Source organism: Hemibagrus wyckioides, linkage group LG17 (genome assembly GCF_019097595.1).
Source record: "Hemibagrus wyckioides isolate EC202008001 linkage group LG17, SWU_Hwy_1.0, whole genome shotgun sequence".
Taxonomy (NCBI): domain Eukaryota; kingdom Metazoa; phylum Chordata; class Actinopteri; order Siluriformes; family Bagridae; genus Hemibagrus; species Hemibagrus wyckioides.
Window position 1 is genome coordinate 285,493 of NC_080726.1, and position 16,410 is coordinate 301,902.

The 16,410-nt window shown below is 45.2% G+C and overlaps 1 protein-coding gene across 1 annotated transcript; it reads right to left on the reverse strand.

Moving 5' to 3' along the window:
- Positions 1–575: 575 nt before the first annotated feature.
- rab2a (RAB2A, member RAS oncogene family) lies at positions 576–15,159 on the reverse strand. Its single transcript, XM_058413420.1, has 8 exons — positions 14,850–15,159; positions 5,588–5,659; positions 4,809–4,876; positions 3,504–3,586; positions 3,322–3,414; positions 3,113–3,224; positions 2,588–2,656; positions 576–2,251 (listed from the first exon to the last, which is right to left on the reverse strand). Exons 1-8 carry the CDS (start codon positions 14,893–14,895, stop codon positions 2,156–2,158), a joined length of 639 nt encoding a protein of 212 aa, XP_058269403.1. The 5' UTR covers positions 14,896–15,159; the 3' UTR covers positions 576–2,155.
- Between the last annotated feature and the right edge of the window lie 1,251 nt (positions 15,160–16,410).

The window sequence follows — 16,410 nt, forward strand, 5'->3', positions numbered from 1 at the left end:
CACAGAGTACCACATCTCTCAGCCAAGTACAGCAACTGAACACCAACACGGAACCATGCTGACTGACACACACACACACACCATAGATGATTGGCTTTTATTTTGCCATTTGTTTATTGATTGATTTTATAATTTTGTTTTCATTCCTTGCCCCTTTAAATGCTTTGGCAATTCAACATTCTAATAAATTTAATTTGAATTAAAATAAAAAATTAAGACAGTGACAGAGACGGGGAGAGGAGGAGAGAGGGAAAGAGAGACAGAGGGTGAAGGGGGGGTAGAGAGAGCGAGACCTCAGAGCTCCTCAGGTGTACTCTCTGGAAAATTCCTCAGTCACTGCTCAACAGAACAGCTGTAGAAGTTGGAGGACTCGGCTGTAGAAGTTGTCCAGCTCGGTGCTGAGGTCAGTGTGGTGATGCAGTGACCCAAAGGTAGAGATGTTCAGATTATTACTGCCTCTCTTTATTATTCCACACCTCAGCCTGTCCTGCAGATCCTCAGGATAAACAATGTGATAATTAATGATAAAATAATCCACACTTCCTGTTAAAGCTCAAACACACACACAGAGTGAGGAGTTTTATTCATGTTTTATTGTGATAGCATTTTATTTGGAGAACACAGCAAATAATAGTGAAGGATCACAACGTTACTGGAGTTTGGCTTTTCACCACACGCCCTTTCACCATGAACAGAATAATCACCCAGAGAGAGAGAGAGAGAGAGAGAGAGAGAGAGAGAGAGAGTAGCGGAGGAGGCGGGAGAGCGTGCCATACACGTGAAGGAGGCGGGGCTGGACTGACGCTACTGGGACACGGCTTGAAAGGACAGTATATATTTCTATAAAACTGATTGTACGGGATTAGAGTGTGTGTGTGTGTGTGTGTACACGCTCGTCCTCACACACAGCGTCTGTAACGGGACCTTATTATGTGAAACACCGCTCTGATATCGGTTTAAGGCGAACGGCGTGTTGGAGAGAGACACGGGTAAACACAAATTTGGCATTAAAACAGATACACCATATAATAAATCCAGATGAAGGATCTCTACACGACAGAGAGAGAGAGAGAGAGAGAGAAGGCAGGAGGAGGTCAAAGGAAACAAGGCGGTCAACGTTAAAACAGCGCCAAATACTGTCGCATTCTCAAGCTCTACTCGCACAGCGTCGGTCAGAAAAGGGCAAAGTTCAACTCTAACTTACATCAAAGCAAGAAATGAGCGCTATATATACACACACAGAGTGTCCTGATAAATACACATTAAAACATCCTGCAGTTCATCATTTCAATAACAGCTGCTCGTTTCATCACAGCTTCAACACTCGCACGCACACACACACACACACACACACACACACACACACACACACACATCCTGGTTTTACTGAGTGACCAGCAGAGCTGTGCTGAAAGAGGCGGAGTTTAGGTTAAAAATGATCGACCAATCACAAACCTGATCATCACAGCTATCCCCCCCAGCAGCTAGCCAACATTAAGTAGCAAGTCAGATTAGGAAGCTAGTCGATGTTAGCTAAACTACTGTGTTGTGATGTCATACCGTTATGTTTCCGATCGGCCAATTCATTCCAGCTGAAGCCCCGCCCCTCTGTTAACCCAGGACCCGGTGGTCACTCGGTAAAATCCAGCAGAGCGCTGGGACACGCCCATTTGTCCGGACTCCAAAGCGAATCATGATCACAGACTCCACCCACACACACTGATTAAAATACTAGAGATGACTTTGTAGTGTTTAATACAATTCAGCTCAAAGTCAACAAAAAAAGGGCACAAAACAAACTGAAATCCACAAACATGAAGATAATATTCACCAGCGTGGGGTCAGTGGCTCGGGGCCTAGTTAACCGTACGGTCAAGAACCTGCTGCAGCTGAGCAGAGAGCTCCACACCAGCTCCACACCAGCTCCACACCAGCTCCACACCAGCTCCACACCACTACCTGGGTGTCTTCTGCAGGAGTAGGACTTTTTTTTTTTTTTAGCTTTTTGTTTACAGCCATCTAGTACATGATTTGGATTTGAGGGTTAAGAATACATTAGTGAGAGCGACCAGTCCAGTAGAAACAAAAAGGAGGGATGGAGGGAGTGAGGGTACAAGGGGAGTAAGGGGTAGAATAAAGGGGTAGAAGTGGTAATTCAGCAGCAGCCTCCCCCGGCCTGCTGTCCTCCCTGTCCCCCAGAGAGCGTGGAGTTAGTGGCAGCGTGCTGCGGCCCGATTTTAATCCCGTTCGCCTGAAACACACACACAAACACACACACGATGCTCTGTAGCCTCACTGTTACCATGGAAACTATAGGACATCAGACCCAGTGCATTAATGTAGACCACACAACATGTATAGCTCTTACACAGAAATGACACACACCTTCTGACCAATCAGTGACTTTGTTTTCTGATTATTTTAGAACGTTCTTTATGGTTTCTTAGTTTCTGTGTTTTTTCCCCAGAAGAGTGTATTATGTCTCTCTGGTCAGTGGCTGGTCAGGGAACCAGTGTTTATAGCTGCTATAACCTAAGAGACAACAGGAACAACTTGTCTCATCAACATGTGTCCTGTGTGTGTTTACCTCGTTGTTGATGTCAAACACGCCTTCCTGGATCTTCTCATAAATCTCCTTGGCTGTGTTTATAAACGCCTGTAACAAACACACACGTTACACATATGACCAAACCCATAAATATAAACATGTAACATCTGAAATTCACAACATTAACTTGCTAAATTATTTTAATTCTTAATTACTTAAATACGTCATTACGAGGGCTACACTTGAAAAGAGACACGAGATGAAAGGTGTGTGTGATTGTGTGTGCTTGCATATAAAATCTGTGTGTGCTTGCAGAGAGAGAGAGAGAGCGAGAAACTGATGAATATTCATGAGGCTGAGACAAGACACGAGAGACGTCATGGGAAGGTCAGAAGGGGGAGGAGTCGGGAGAATTAACATGACACAAATGAGACAAATTAATCATACGTGGGTGTGAGGGGGAGGGGTGTGGTCAGAGCGAGGGCAGAGCTTCACAAAATAATGCCCATGACACTTATTTCCCTCCAGTTATGTCCTGACTGTTCAGAGAGAAAGTGTGTGTACCTCTTCTACGTTGGATGCGGTCTTGGCTGAAGTCTCCATGAAGATGAGGCCATGTTCCCTAGCGAAGGCCTCTCCCTCCTCCTTCTTCACCTCTCTCCTGGACTCCAGGTCACTGAATAACACAAGAAATAAAAGACTCTGATATGGCACTGACCCCGGCTCCTGTTTCCAGGGGCGCCAATACTTTTGCTTCTCGGAACACACTGTACCTCTTATTCCCAATGAGCATGATGACCATGTTGGAGTTGGAATGTTGACGGGCATCTTCTAACCAGGTGGTCAGGTGATTAAAGGTGTCCCTTCTGTAAAATACATCCAGTGACCATGTAAAGTGTGAGTGTGTGCACACGTGAGCCTGTGTGTGTGTGTGTGTGTGTGTGTGTGTGTGTACCTTGTGATGTCATAGACGAGTAGAGCTCCAGCAGCTCCTCTGTAATAAGACCTGGTGATAGAACGGAATGACTCCTGACCAGCCTGTACACACACACACACACACACACACGGTTACAGTGGTGATCTTCAAAGGTTTTGTAGAAACCTGAGAGAGAGAGAGAGAGAGAGAGAGAGAGAGAGAGAGACGGGTGTGTGTGCTGCATTGTAGTGTGTATGAGAGGGAGAAGTGAGACAGCTCTGTCTATTGTGTTTATTCTAAATGTTTAGTATTTATATATTACACACTGTTCCAGATCACAGTCATCCACTTTGTCTAGGAACACACACACACACACACACACACACACACGCACACGCCTGCCTGCTAGCCCACAGTGCACCTCAGTACAGTAGGCTGACCATCAAAGTCTGTGTTTGTGTGTATGCAATACGACAGGCCCTGTCTCGACTGTGTGTGGAGGGTCTTGGTGTGGTGTTTATGTGTCTGTGGCAGAAGAGTGGAGACCCATTTCAATTCAACAACCCCCTGAATGCCCCTCCCCCTCCCTCCCTCCCCCTCAGGGGGCAGCTGTTAACATTAGAGTTAATGGAGTCCATTGTGAATAAATGATGAATGGCACTTTTATGTTGGCCATCTGTGCCCAGTGAAAGGTTACAGGAAGGCCAGAGATGCAGATTTCTCCTGTTACGCTGCTGCAGCACTCTCCATCACACCAACACCACACTGAGGAAACACATCACTTCAAAGCTCAGGGTTAATTTACTGCACGGGGCAGGAAACTGCTGCTGATGGGAACACAGCTAAACCTAACACTGACCACGCTCACTAACACTCCAGCACAGGAAAACTGACCATCTCAACAAAGACCAAGTATATTAAACACCACCTGAGGTAAACACGGCCCAAGATAAAGACCCCCAAGATAAACACTGCCTGAGGTAAAGGCCCCCCCCCAAATAAAAGACCCCCGGAGGTAAACAACCCCCCACCCACCGAGGTAAATTGATCCAGTCTGATTAAACACTTACAGATAGAGAGATGGGTATTTCCCCAAACACCACAAAACACAGAGCTTTAACACTAATGTGTAAGACTGAGGCTCCCTCTGCTGGACATCTCTCTCTCGCTCACACACACACACACACACACAGCCGTTACTCTTACACTTTGCATCAATAAACATAATCGTATCCCATGTGTATTAACACTCTGTATACATATATAATTTATCTGTGTATTAGTCTGGACATCCTCACACCCCCTGTCCAGTGACTCAGTAATGATGTGGTCAATGACCCTTACCGTGTCCCAGATCTGAAGCTTTATCTGTTTGCCATCTATGGTGATCATCCGCGCTCCGAATTCTACACCTGTGAGTGAGAATGACAGAATCTGATAAGAAACACAGGCATGGCATAACACTAACACACACACACACACACAGGAAAAGATATGTCTGTGTGCTACAGTGTATAAACGCATTACATGAGCCACAACACTGCTGAAAATCTCTATAACATTTATTATTATACTCAGATCAGTTACCCTCTTATGGACATGATTTAGATCGGATTTAAGATTCTTGTCAGCCTTAAGACAACTTACAGAGAGATCAGACAGAGTGGTTAGAGATCAGCCAGGGTGGTTAGAGATCAGCCAGGGTGGTCAGAGATCAGACAGGGTTTTAAAGGAATCAAAGAGGGTGATTAGAGATAAGACAGGGCTATTAAAGATCAGCTAGGTTTGTTAGAGATCAGACAGGGTGGTCAGAGATCAGACAGGGTGGTCAGAGATCAGACAGGGTGTAACTGATGTTTAAAGGTGGATGATGAAGACGGAATGTTTTAAGGAGAACAGACTGAACTTCAGCTTAAAATCAGACATCTGATCAGTTCAGCGTGTCTGATTAGAGCCGAGCTGAACTTTTACTTTAATGCGACACACACACACACACGTTAATGAAACAGATAAGGGCAGCAGTGTTTCATCACTAAGGGCAAGCTGCATTTCCTGTAACTAACACACCTGATTACAGTGTGTGTGTGTGGATCAGGGTGTAATGAGTGTGTGTGTGAACTTACCGATGGTGAGGTCGTGCACGGGCTGGAAGCGTTTATCTGTGAACTGTAATAAGAGGCAGGATTTCCCCACACCTGAAACACACACACACACACACACACCTGACTAAGTGTGTAAACCCATACAGTTCAGAATGACAGACTCTGAAAGAAAACTGCAGCTTAGATAATGAAGCAGAGTCATACAGGTGTGTAGGTGTGTGAAAGAGAGTGTACGTGTGTGTGTGTGTATAGGTGTGTGTGAGGCAGGTGAGGAGGTGAAGAGTGTTAACCCACAGTGCTGGGTTCTCTATTAAACACAAGGTCAGGGTTCTAGAATCCTACTGCAGGTAGAGCTGGGTGATTAATCGTTATTATCAATTAATTTGAATTTATGGTCTATGTCAATGTTGAAAAAAACAAAAATCGATTTTCCGATTTCACTTTGGTTTATCAGAGCGAGCTTCCGTAGTTCTGCGACGTTAAGAACTTGTTTCTAAGAGAGGCGCGGTTTCTTCAGTCCGGTTTGAAGAACCTGCTGAAAGACGGGGAGGAGCCGAAAGTCTGCCGCCGTTTTCATATGGAACTTAAAGGGGACTGAAGAGATCACGAATTTGTGTAGAGTTTATGGAGAATCGCAGAATTCTTAGGGTGGCTGAATAGAAATGTTAAAAATGGCCTAGCAACGAGAACAGTGGCAGACTTCGGCTCCTCCCCATCTTTCAGAGCGTTCTTGAATCTGACTGAAGAACCCGCGGCGTCACAGAGCGAGGATCAGAGGACAAGTGTGTGTGTGTGTGTGTGTGTGTGTGTGATCAGGAAGACTCATATTTGGATTGTTCAGTACTCAAATGTTATACACATCTATGCAATACAGTGGAATGATGCAGTAAGTTAGGGTTAGGGTCACACCTTTATTTTATTTATTTATTTATTTATTTTACTATTATACCCTCATTGGGGGCGGAGTCCCCCTTACATGAAAATCCTAGAATCGTCCCTGATTGTGCCCATATACACAGATGTAAAATTCTGTCTGGCTCCTGTTTGATTTTCTTTAGCGTGTTGGTTGCGTGTTGGTTTTCTTTAGCGTGTTGGTTGCGTGTTGAACTGATTTACAAAATTGTTTTTCTACACAGATTTTTTTCCAGGTGACAATTATTTATTAGATAAAAAGTGATTTAAGTCTGCAGTCTGCACTTTACAAATCCCTCATATTTTGTTACTTTATTTTAGAACTTGTAAAGACTGGTGAAAGTTTGCACTTTATTAATCCCCAAAAAAGGTTTTTATTTTGTTGTATTGATTATTGTTTTTCTAAAATAACAAAAAAACTTGTTAGTGAAAGTAATTTTGCACTTTTAGTCCAAATTATCAGTTCATATGTTTGGTTATACTGTTTTTCCTCAAATTAAAAAAAAATCTATTCTATAGTCTCTAGTGTTTTATTAATTTTTTTAAAATCGAAAATCGAATTTTGTTTTAAAAAAAATCGGAGAATTTTTTGGACATATCGCCCAGCTCTAACTGCAGGTATTGGACCCTACACTCCTGATGGTTCTGTCCACACAGTGTACACTAGTCTTTCTTCATTATGTTGCTTAGCAACCAGAGCTCAGTGTAAACATCCTGCTGATCGTGTGCGGTGGAGAAGACCTGTTTATGATGAAGGTTATTAATAATACATTAGACTGGTTTATTTACCCAACGCTGGACAGACATCACCATTACACACTCTCTCTAACACTGTCCCTGTCTGTCTCTCTGTCCCCATCTCTCTCTGTAACCCTCTCTGTCTCTCTCTAACCCTCACTCTGTCAATCTCTCTGTCTCTGTAACCCTCTGTCTCTCTCTCTCAGTCTGTCTCTCTCTAACCCTGTCCCTGTGTGTGTGTCTCTCTCTAACCCTCTGTCTGTCCATGTCTCTCTAACCATCTGTCAGTCTGTCTCTCTCTCCCTCTGTAATATCTCACTATCTTGTACAGTGTGGTCTGTAAGTTGAGGTTTTTGATAGATTAGGTGTCTGTACTGAACAGGAGGAGGATGAGAGCTCGGGTGATTTCTCCACTGTCCCATGTGCAACAGTCACTTCATTACATGTGTATACAAATTCCCTTCTCTGTCTGAAATATAAAACAAAAATATTTTCCCCTTGTGCTGGAGATTTTTATGAGAAAGTGATTTTATGACAGGAAAGTAAGAGGTGTGTACAGGCGTCTACACTGACCCCTAGGGTTACAGCTGTGTAACTCACTAAACTCTTACACAGCATTTGTGTGTGTGTGTGTGTGTGCACACATGCACTCAAGTAGTTCTACAGAATCCTGTTTCAGGTTCTCTGAGTGTTTAGAGCCCTATAGGGGGCAGCAGTGAGACAGAGACGACTCACCCAATAAAAATATCCAGTGTGTTACCTGAAACGTAGAACAGTGTTCACATTTACATAAACAAAATTCATCACAGTGAAATCTAAGTAAAGTTCAGACAGAGAGTTTGAGTTACATGGCCTGTATGTGTGTGTGTGTGTGTAAATAAAGAGTACACGGTCAGTAATCATACACAGAGCCGTGAGGAGTGTTTAAGTCTGACAGTTAGGATATATCCTGTGAATCTGCAGTTATTCTGCTCCTGACCCTCTGTGTGTGTTTAATATCATGATGTGTGACTGATAATAAACACACACACACACACTTCATTCTCACTCTGTGGAGTCAGATCCTCTGTGAACAACGGTCACTTACACTGTACACTTGCTCACTTTCTCCAGGGATTAAACCCAAACCAGCAAAGTGAACACTGAACACCGAGTCGAGCCCAGAGTCGATTCATGAATCGACTCAGTTCTACATGATCACCCGAGCTGTGCTGTCGCTGTACACAGGTCCCGTACCTCACCTCACAGGTATGTGTTCAAAAACCTCAGTAGCATTACAGAAAATAATAATCTATACTTCAGTGATGTTTTTCAGAAACGTACGCTTTACACGTCCACGTGAAAACATGAACTGAACTGTACAATTTCTCCTTTATTGCTCTGTTAGATATTGATAGTGTGTGTGTGTGTAAGGGTACTCTGGTTAGACACAACACAAGTTTAACACTGGTTAGCTCCTGATATCAGTTCTCTTTAATCATGGTGTAAACCTTCAGCCTCGTCCAGCTAAGCAGCTTGGATCTAAACCCTCAGCCTTCTGAAACCTGACATGTTCTCAAACCTCATCTGGTTCACAGGTCTCACTTCTTGGAATGAATGTTTCCTGCTAGGTCGTCTCTCTGCCTCCGACATGCTAAATGTCAACACAGCTGAGTTAAAAAGAAAAGAAATCAGGTTTAAATTGTGTTTTTCAAACGTCTTGCATGAAGGTAGAATCTTTGGAGAAATCCTTGTGCAGTTACAAACACTCCTCACACTGATTAATGATCACTCTCCTGATCAAGACAACAATGTGTACTGAGTTACAACAAACAGCCTCAACCCTTTACACTCTCGGTGTGTGTGTGTGTGTGTGGGTTGTCCGTTACCAAGAGCAACAGTGGTTGCTAAGTGAGAGGGACACACTCGAGAGAAGAGAACGCAAGTGGGATGTATAGTTAACACACACACACACACACAGAGTGATCACATGACTGAATATTTTACAATTAAGAAAGGTAATAGTGTGTGTGTGTGTGATTTGATGCTGCTTCTGTTGTCTGATCTAATTAGTGAGCTATAATCTGATTTGAAACACACCCTCAGCAGGGGGTTGAGGAGTGAAACAGATGTACAGAGTGATTTCTCACAACGTCACCACTGATTATAATTACACACAATGTTCTCTCTCTCTCTCTCTCACACACACACACAGTTTCACTGTTCCCATTACAGTTTCCTAATGATGAAGATCCTGAACTGGTTTTATATTTATGATACATGATGGGCAGTGCTTAGTCTTAATGTTACCATGACAACAAGGAGAGTGTAACTCCAGTCAGAGTATTCAGCTTTTTAAATCGTGCTCCTGAGGAGCTATAGTTCATGTGGGGGAGGAGCTATAGTTCATGTGGGGGAGGAGCTATAGTTCATGTGGGGGAAGGGGCTGTAGTAAATGTGGTGCACGAGGGGCAGTAGTTAATGTGGGGGGAGGGGCAGCAGTACATGATGAGAGAGGGGCAGCAGTACATGGTGAGGGAGGGGCAGCAGTACATGGTGAGGGAGGGGCAGCAGTACATGGTGAGGGAGGGGCAGCAGTACATGATGAGGGAGGGGCAGCAGTACATGATGAGAGAGGGGCAGCAGTACATGATGAGAGAGGGGCAGCAGTACATGATGAGAGAGGGGCAGCAGTACATGATGAGAGAGGGGCAGCAGTACATGATGAGAGAGGGGCAGCAGTACATGATGAGGGAGGGGCAGCAGTACATGATGAGAGAGGGGCAGCAGTACATGATGAGGGAGGGGCAGCAGTACATGATGAGAGAGGGGCAGCAGTACATGATGAGAGAGGGGCAGCAGTACATGGTGAGGGAGGGGCAGCAGTACATGATGAGAGAGGGGCAGCAGTACATGATGAGGGAGGGGCAGCAGTACATGATGAGGGAGGGGCAGCAGTACATGATGAGAGAGGGGCAGCAGTACATGGTGAGGGAGGGGCAGCAGTACATGATGAGAGAGGGGCAGCAGTACATGATGAGAGAGGGGCAGCAGTACATGATGAGGGAGGGGCAGCAGTACATGATGAGAGAGGGGCAGCAGTACATGATGAGAGAGGGGCAGCAGTACATGATGAGAGAGGGGCAGCAGTACATGATGAGAGAGGGGCAGCAGTACATGGTGAGGGAGGGGCAGCAGTACATGGTGAGGGAGGGGCAGCAGTACATGATGAGGGAGGGGCAGCAGTACATGGTGAGAGAGGGGCAGCAGTACATGATGAGGGAGGGGCAGCAGTACATGATGAGGGAGGGGCAGCAGTACATGATGAGGGAGGGGCAGCAGTACATGATGAGGGAGGGGCAGCAGTACATGATGAGGGAGGGGCAGCAGTACATGATGAGGGAGGGGCAGCAGTACATGGTGAGGGAGGGGCAGCAGTACATGGTGAGGGAGGGGCAGCAGTACATGATGAGGGAGGGGCAGCAGTACATGGTGAGGGAGGGGCAGCAGTACATAGTGAGGGAGGGGCAGTAGTTAATGTGGGGGGACGGGCAGTATGAATAGTAAGAATTGAGTAACATGCTGCTGCTGCTGGAGGACGGTGTGTGTTTACGTGTACACTGAACCTCATCACATCATCATGTTACAGAACTGCACGTGGGAAACATTCTGCCCTGCTGCAGGGTCAGAAATAACCGTGTGGAACCTACAGCACTGGGTTTATCTGTCACACGGGGAGAAAAAAAACAACAAAACCTTTAACTGCCCTTAAAAACCCTTAGCTCTGAGAGAGTGTGGCGCAAACTCCACACTACTGCTCTCTGTTGTCTTCTTAGAACCATGAACCTGTCAGGAGTTTAAGCTCCTAATTTTACACTTAGAAATGGTTCTTTAAGTGTTCTTGGTATGATTAAAGATGCTTCACTTCAAAAACCTCTGATAAACACTACAGTTTAGTGTAGTGCTCAGTAAAAACAGGGTTCTGCTGAGAACCCTCTCTGACAGGGAGCTACAGGATTGAAGGTCACTGGATTTAATAATATTTTGTGTTTATTTTCCAAAACTGCTAAATGGCCTTGGGTTATAGAAAGGTCATAGAGACTAGCACAGATGTAGAGTCATGTGGTTTATCCCCTTCATTCCTTTATTAATTACAGAATGAACGGACTCAGCAGACTGGATCTGATCTTTTAGATGAATATAGAAAGTGTTTACAGATGTTATAGTCACTGTTAAATTATTAAATTTAATAAACGTGAATCAAATGCACAGCAATCTTTACATAACGCCTGTAACTTCCTGAACTTTGTTAGCAAACCTAAATATTTTGATATATACAGTCTCATGTACTGCAGAAACTATAGAACTAACATGTAAACAATCATAACACAGGTGATGTAGAGGTGGTGTACAGGCAGTGTAGAATTGAAGTAGAGGTGATGCAGAGGTGGTGTGATGTACAGGTGATGTGGAGGTGTGTGGTGTACAGGAGATGTGGAGGTCATGTGGAGTACAGGTCATGTGGAGGTGATGTGGAGGTGATGTGGTGTACAGGTCATGTGGAGGTGATGTGGTGTACAGGTCATGTGGAGGTGATGTGGTGGTGATGTGGTGTACAGGTCATGTGGAGGTGATGTAGTGTACAGGTGGTGTGGAGGTGATGTAGTGTACAGGTCATGTGGAGGTGTGTGGTGTACAGGTCATGTGGAGGTGTGTGGTGTACAGGTCATGTGGAGGTGTGTGGTGTACAGGTGGTGTGGAGGTGATGTGGAGGTGATGTAGTGTACAGGTCATGTGGAGGTGTGTGGTGTACAGGTCATGTGGAGGTGTGTGGTGTACAGGTGATGTGGAGGTGTGTGGTGTACAGGTCATGTGGAGGTCATGTGGAGTACAGGTCATGTGGAGGTGATGTGGAGGTGTGTGGTGTACAGGTCATGTGGAGGTGATGTGGAGGTGATGTAGTGTACAGGTGATGTGGAGGTGTGTGGTGTACAGGTGATGTGGAGGTGTGTGGTGTACAGGTCATGTGGAGGTGTGTGGTGTACAGGTCATGTGGAGGTGTGTGGTGTACAGGTCATGTGGAGGTGTGTGGTGTACAGGTCATGTGGAGGTGTGTGGTGTACAGGTCATGTGGAGGTGTGTGGTGTACAGGTCATGTGGAGGTGTGTGGTGTACAGGTGATGTGGAGGTGATGTGGAGTACAGGTGATGTGGAGGTGATGTGGTGTAGAGGTGATGTGGAGGTGATGTGGTGTAGAGGTGATGTGGAGGTGTGTGGTGTACAGGTGATGTGGAGGTGTGTGGTGTACAGGTGATGTGGAGGTGTGTGGTGTACAGGTGATGTGGAGGTGTGTGGTGTACAGGTGATGTGGAGGTGATGTGGTGTAGAGGTGATGTGGAGGTGATGTGGAGTACAGGTGATGTGGAGGTGATGTGGAGGTGATGTGGTGTAGAGGTGATGTGGAGGTGATGTGGAGGTGATGTGGAGGTGTGTGGTGTACAGGTGATGTGGTGTAGAGGTGATGTAGAGGTGATGTGGAGGTGATGTGGTGTAGAGGTGATGTGGAGGTGATGTGGTGTAGAGGTGATGTGGAGGTGATGTGGTGTAGAGGTGATGTGGTGTAGAGGTGATGTGGAGGTGATGTGGTGTAGAGGTGATGTGGAGGTGATGTGGTGTAGAGGTGATGTGGAGGTGATGTGGTGTAGAGGTGATGTGGAGGTGATGTGGTGTAGAGGTGATGTGGTGTAGAGGTGATGTGGTGTAGAGGTGATGTGGTGTAGAGGTGATGTGGAGGTGAGGTGATGTGGAGGTGATGTGGTGTAGAGGTGATGTGGAGGTGATGTGGTGTGGAGGTGATGTGGTGTGGAGGTGATGTGGAGTGGAGGTGATGTGGAGTGGAGGTGATGTGGAGTGGAGGTGATGTGGAGTGGAGGTGATGTGGAGTGGAGGTGATGTGGAGTGGAGGTGATGTGGAGTGGAGGTGATGTGGAGTGGAGGTGATGTGGAGTGGAGGTGATGTGGAGTGGAGGTGATGTGGAGTGGAGGTGATGTGGTGTAGAGGTGATGTGGTGTAGAGGTGATGTGGTGTAGAGGTGATGTGGAGGTGTGTGGTGTGGAGGTGATGTGATGTGGAGGTGATGTGATGTGGAGGTGATGTGGAGGTGATGTGGTGTGGAGGTGATGTGGTGTGGAGGTGATGTGGTGTGGAGGTGATGTGGAGGTGATGTGGTGTAGAGGTGATGTGGAGGTGATGTGGTGTAGAGGTGATGTGGAGTGGAGGTGATGTGGAGTGGAGGTGATGTGGAGTGGAGGTGATGTGGAGTGGAGGTGATGTGGAGTGGAGGTGTGGTGGAGTGGAGGTGTGGTGGAGTGGAGGTGTGGTGTGGAGGTGTGTGGTGTGGAGGTGTGTGGTGTGGAGGTGATGTGGAGGTGATGTGATGTGGAGGTGATGTGGTGTACAGGTGATGTGTATAAAACGCCTAAAGCATGTAAAAGTCTGGGTTTTGTTTATCTCTTTGTTCATCTCCAACCTGCCATCTGCTCACATCCACATTAACACTGAACAGATACAGAAACACTGTGTGTGTGTGTAAAATAAAGATTATTTCCATGTGTGAAAACAGTACATAAGGTGGAGTGTCGAAGCCTGGAATAAAAACATCCAAGTATTTCATCATCTACTGACAGAATCAGGACTGTATGTAGTGTTAATAACAGGTTATGGTGTTCATAACAGGTTATAATAATTAATAAACGCTTTCACGCGCCTGAACGCCATTTTCCCAACATCCTCTCAGCTGAAATTTTATTCCAATCACACACACGTTACAGTTTCCTCTTTACAAACATGTAAACTATTAGACTGATATTATTTCGGATAAATTCATGTCGCTCTGTTTATGTAAACGTCCTGATAATAAACTAATAATACTCTAGCTGGGAGGGAACGCTAGCAATAGCAAGGTGTCTTTTCTCCAATCACATTCCGTTAGATCCCGCCTCCTGAGTTCGATTGGCTGGTCGATGACGGCGCACACATTCCCACCAATCGCAACGCAAGAATCGGTACAACATAATCCAATCACAGAGCAAAGCGGTGGAGTTTGTCTCAATACGGATGGGGAAAAAAAATGGAGAGTAAGCTAGCTTAGGATAGAGGTTAACGTTAATAAGACTTCCAACACCCAGTCTAAACAACAACAATAATAATATTAATCATTATAACAATAATCAAATTTATCTAAGTTTATTTACGAGTTGTGGACGGAGTGGTATTTCTGCAGAACTGCTTCGCTCAGTGTAATGATTTGATTTTATATAGAGAGAGTGAGAGACACAGCTAGCTCCGCGACCTGACACGATGCTGACTGACTGCTTAATGTCCAGATTTCTGGATTTGGATTAAATTATACTGCAGTAGAAATCTGAAGTGTTTAAAGTGTAATAAAATGGAAGCAGAGAGAAAAGCAGAGCAGGCTCTCGGGTCAGTCATCATCCCACCCCTCGCTTTGACCACGTCATTCACTCCAACACTGCGGAAATACTCGCCATACAGGGGGCTTTAGAGACAAAACATTGACCGCAGACAGGTTAGCGCTGCTAATGCTGTTAGCCAGTTAGCTGGTGTCGCTGGCAGGGTGAGTGTGTTCTGTACCTGTATCTCCGATAATGATGTATTTGAAGAGATAAGCGTACGCCATGGCCAAACCGCTGCTCCGGCCTCTGCTCGCCTCTAAAATGGCTCCCGAGGAAAAAGAATAAAAGCGGAGTTAAAGCGCTACAGAGGGCTAATTGTCCTGCAGCTCTCCTCGGACAGGGTCAGCGCTCCCAGTAGCCGGTGGGGAGAGGGGGTTTTGTCCAGGAGCTCGCGGCACTTTACTCCCTTTTTACTGCGCTGTTATTTTTCTCTCTCTCTCTTCGACGGGAATCGAACAATAAACACCTCAGAGCTTGGCCGATGACGTCATCGCGTTCCGCCTTCGCCACGCACGCACACGATTCGGCCGGAAGTTTACAAATATGTTTCTTTTCTTTAAACGAATTAGTCATTTTCTCTCTAAAAAAACTCTAAAATAAAACTCTAAAATAAAACATAAACATGTGAATTTTGAAGATTCGTGCTTATATCTAGAATTATATATAGAATTGGCGTAACCGCCAAGACACTTCGTTTACGATTGTCCGAATAGAGAAATAATTCATAAAAGCAGCGTCAGACCAAGTACACCAAATTAACAAATAAATATTTAATACTAATAATGAGGAATTTAGATTTTTTAAATATATTTATAAATCTAAACCACGAGTTTTGTTTAAAATCAGACTTCTGGACCGAACCGGAAGTTCACACTCCTTTTTTCTTTCTGTCTTTTTTAAGGCTTTACAGATGGACAGAGGAGAAAAGAAAATGAGTAAAAAATCTCTATCTATCTATCTATCTATCTATCTATCTATCTATCTATCTATCTACACTTATATTGTCAAACGTTTTGGGACACCCCTCCAAATCATTGAATTCAGGTGTTCCAATCACTTCCATGGCCACAGTTGTATAAAATCCAGCACCTAGGCAGACTGCTTCCACACACATCTGTGAAAGAATGGGTCTCTCTCAGGAGATCAGTGAATTCAAGTGTGGTACCGCGATAGGCTGCCACCTGTGCAATAAGTGAAATTTCCTCACTACTAAATATTCCATGATCAACAATTAGTGGTAACATAACAAAGTGGAAGCAATTGGGAACAACAGCAACTCAGTCCATGAAGTGGTAGTCCATGTAAAATCACAGATCGGGGTCGGCGCACGCTGAGGAGCACAGTGCGCAGACGTCGCCGACTTTCTGCAGAGTCAATGGCTACAGACCTCCAAACTTCATGTGACCTTCAGATTAGCTCAAGATCAGTGTGTAGAGAGCTTCATGGAACGGGTTTTCATGGCCGAGGAGCTGCATCCGAGCCTTACATCACCAAGTGCAATGCAAAGCATCGGATGCAGTGGTGTAAAGCTTATGGTGTTAGGGTTGTGGTGTGGGGTTGTTTTTCAGGGGTTGGGCTCCGCCCCTTAGTTCCAGTGATAGGAACTCTTAATGCTTCAGCTCCATACCAAGACATTTTGGACAATTTCATGCTCTTTGTGGGAACAGTTTGGGGATGACCCCTTCCCTACATGACTGTACACCAGTGACCAAAGCAAGGTCCATAAAGACATGGATGAG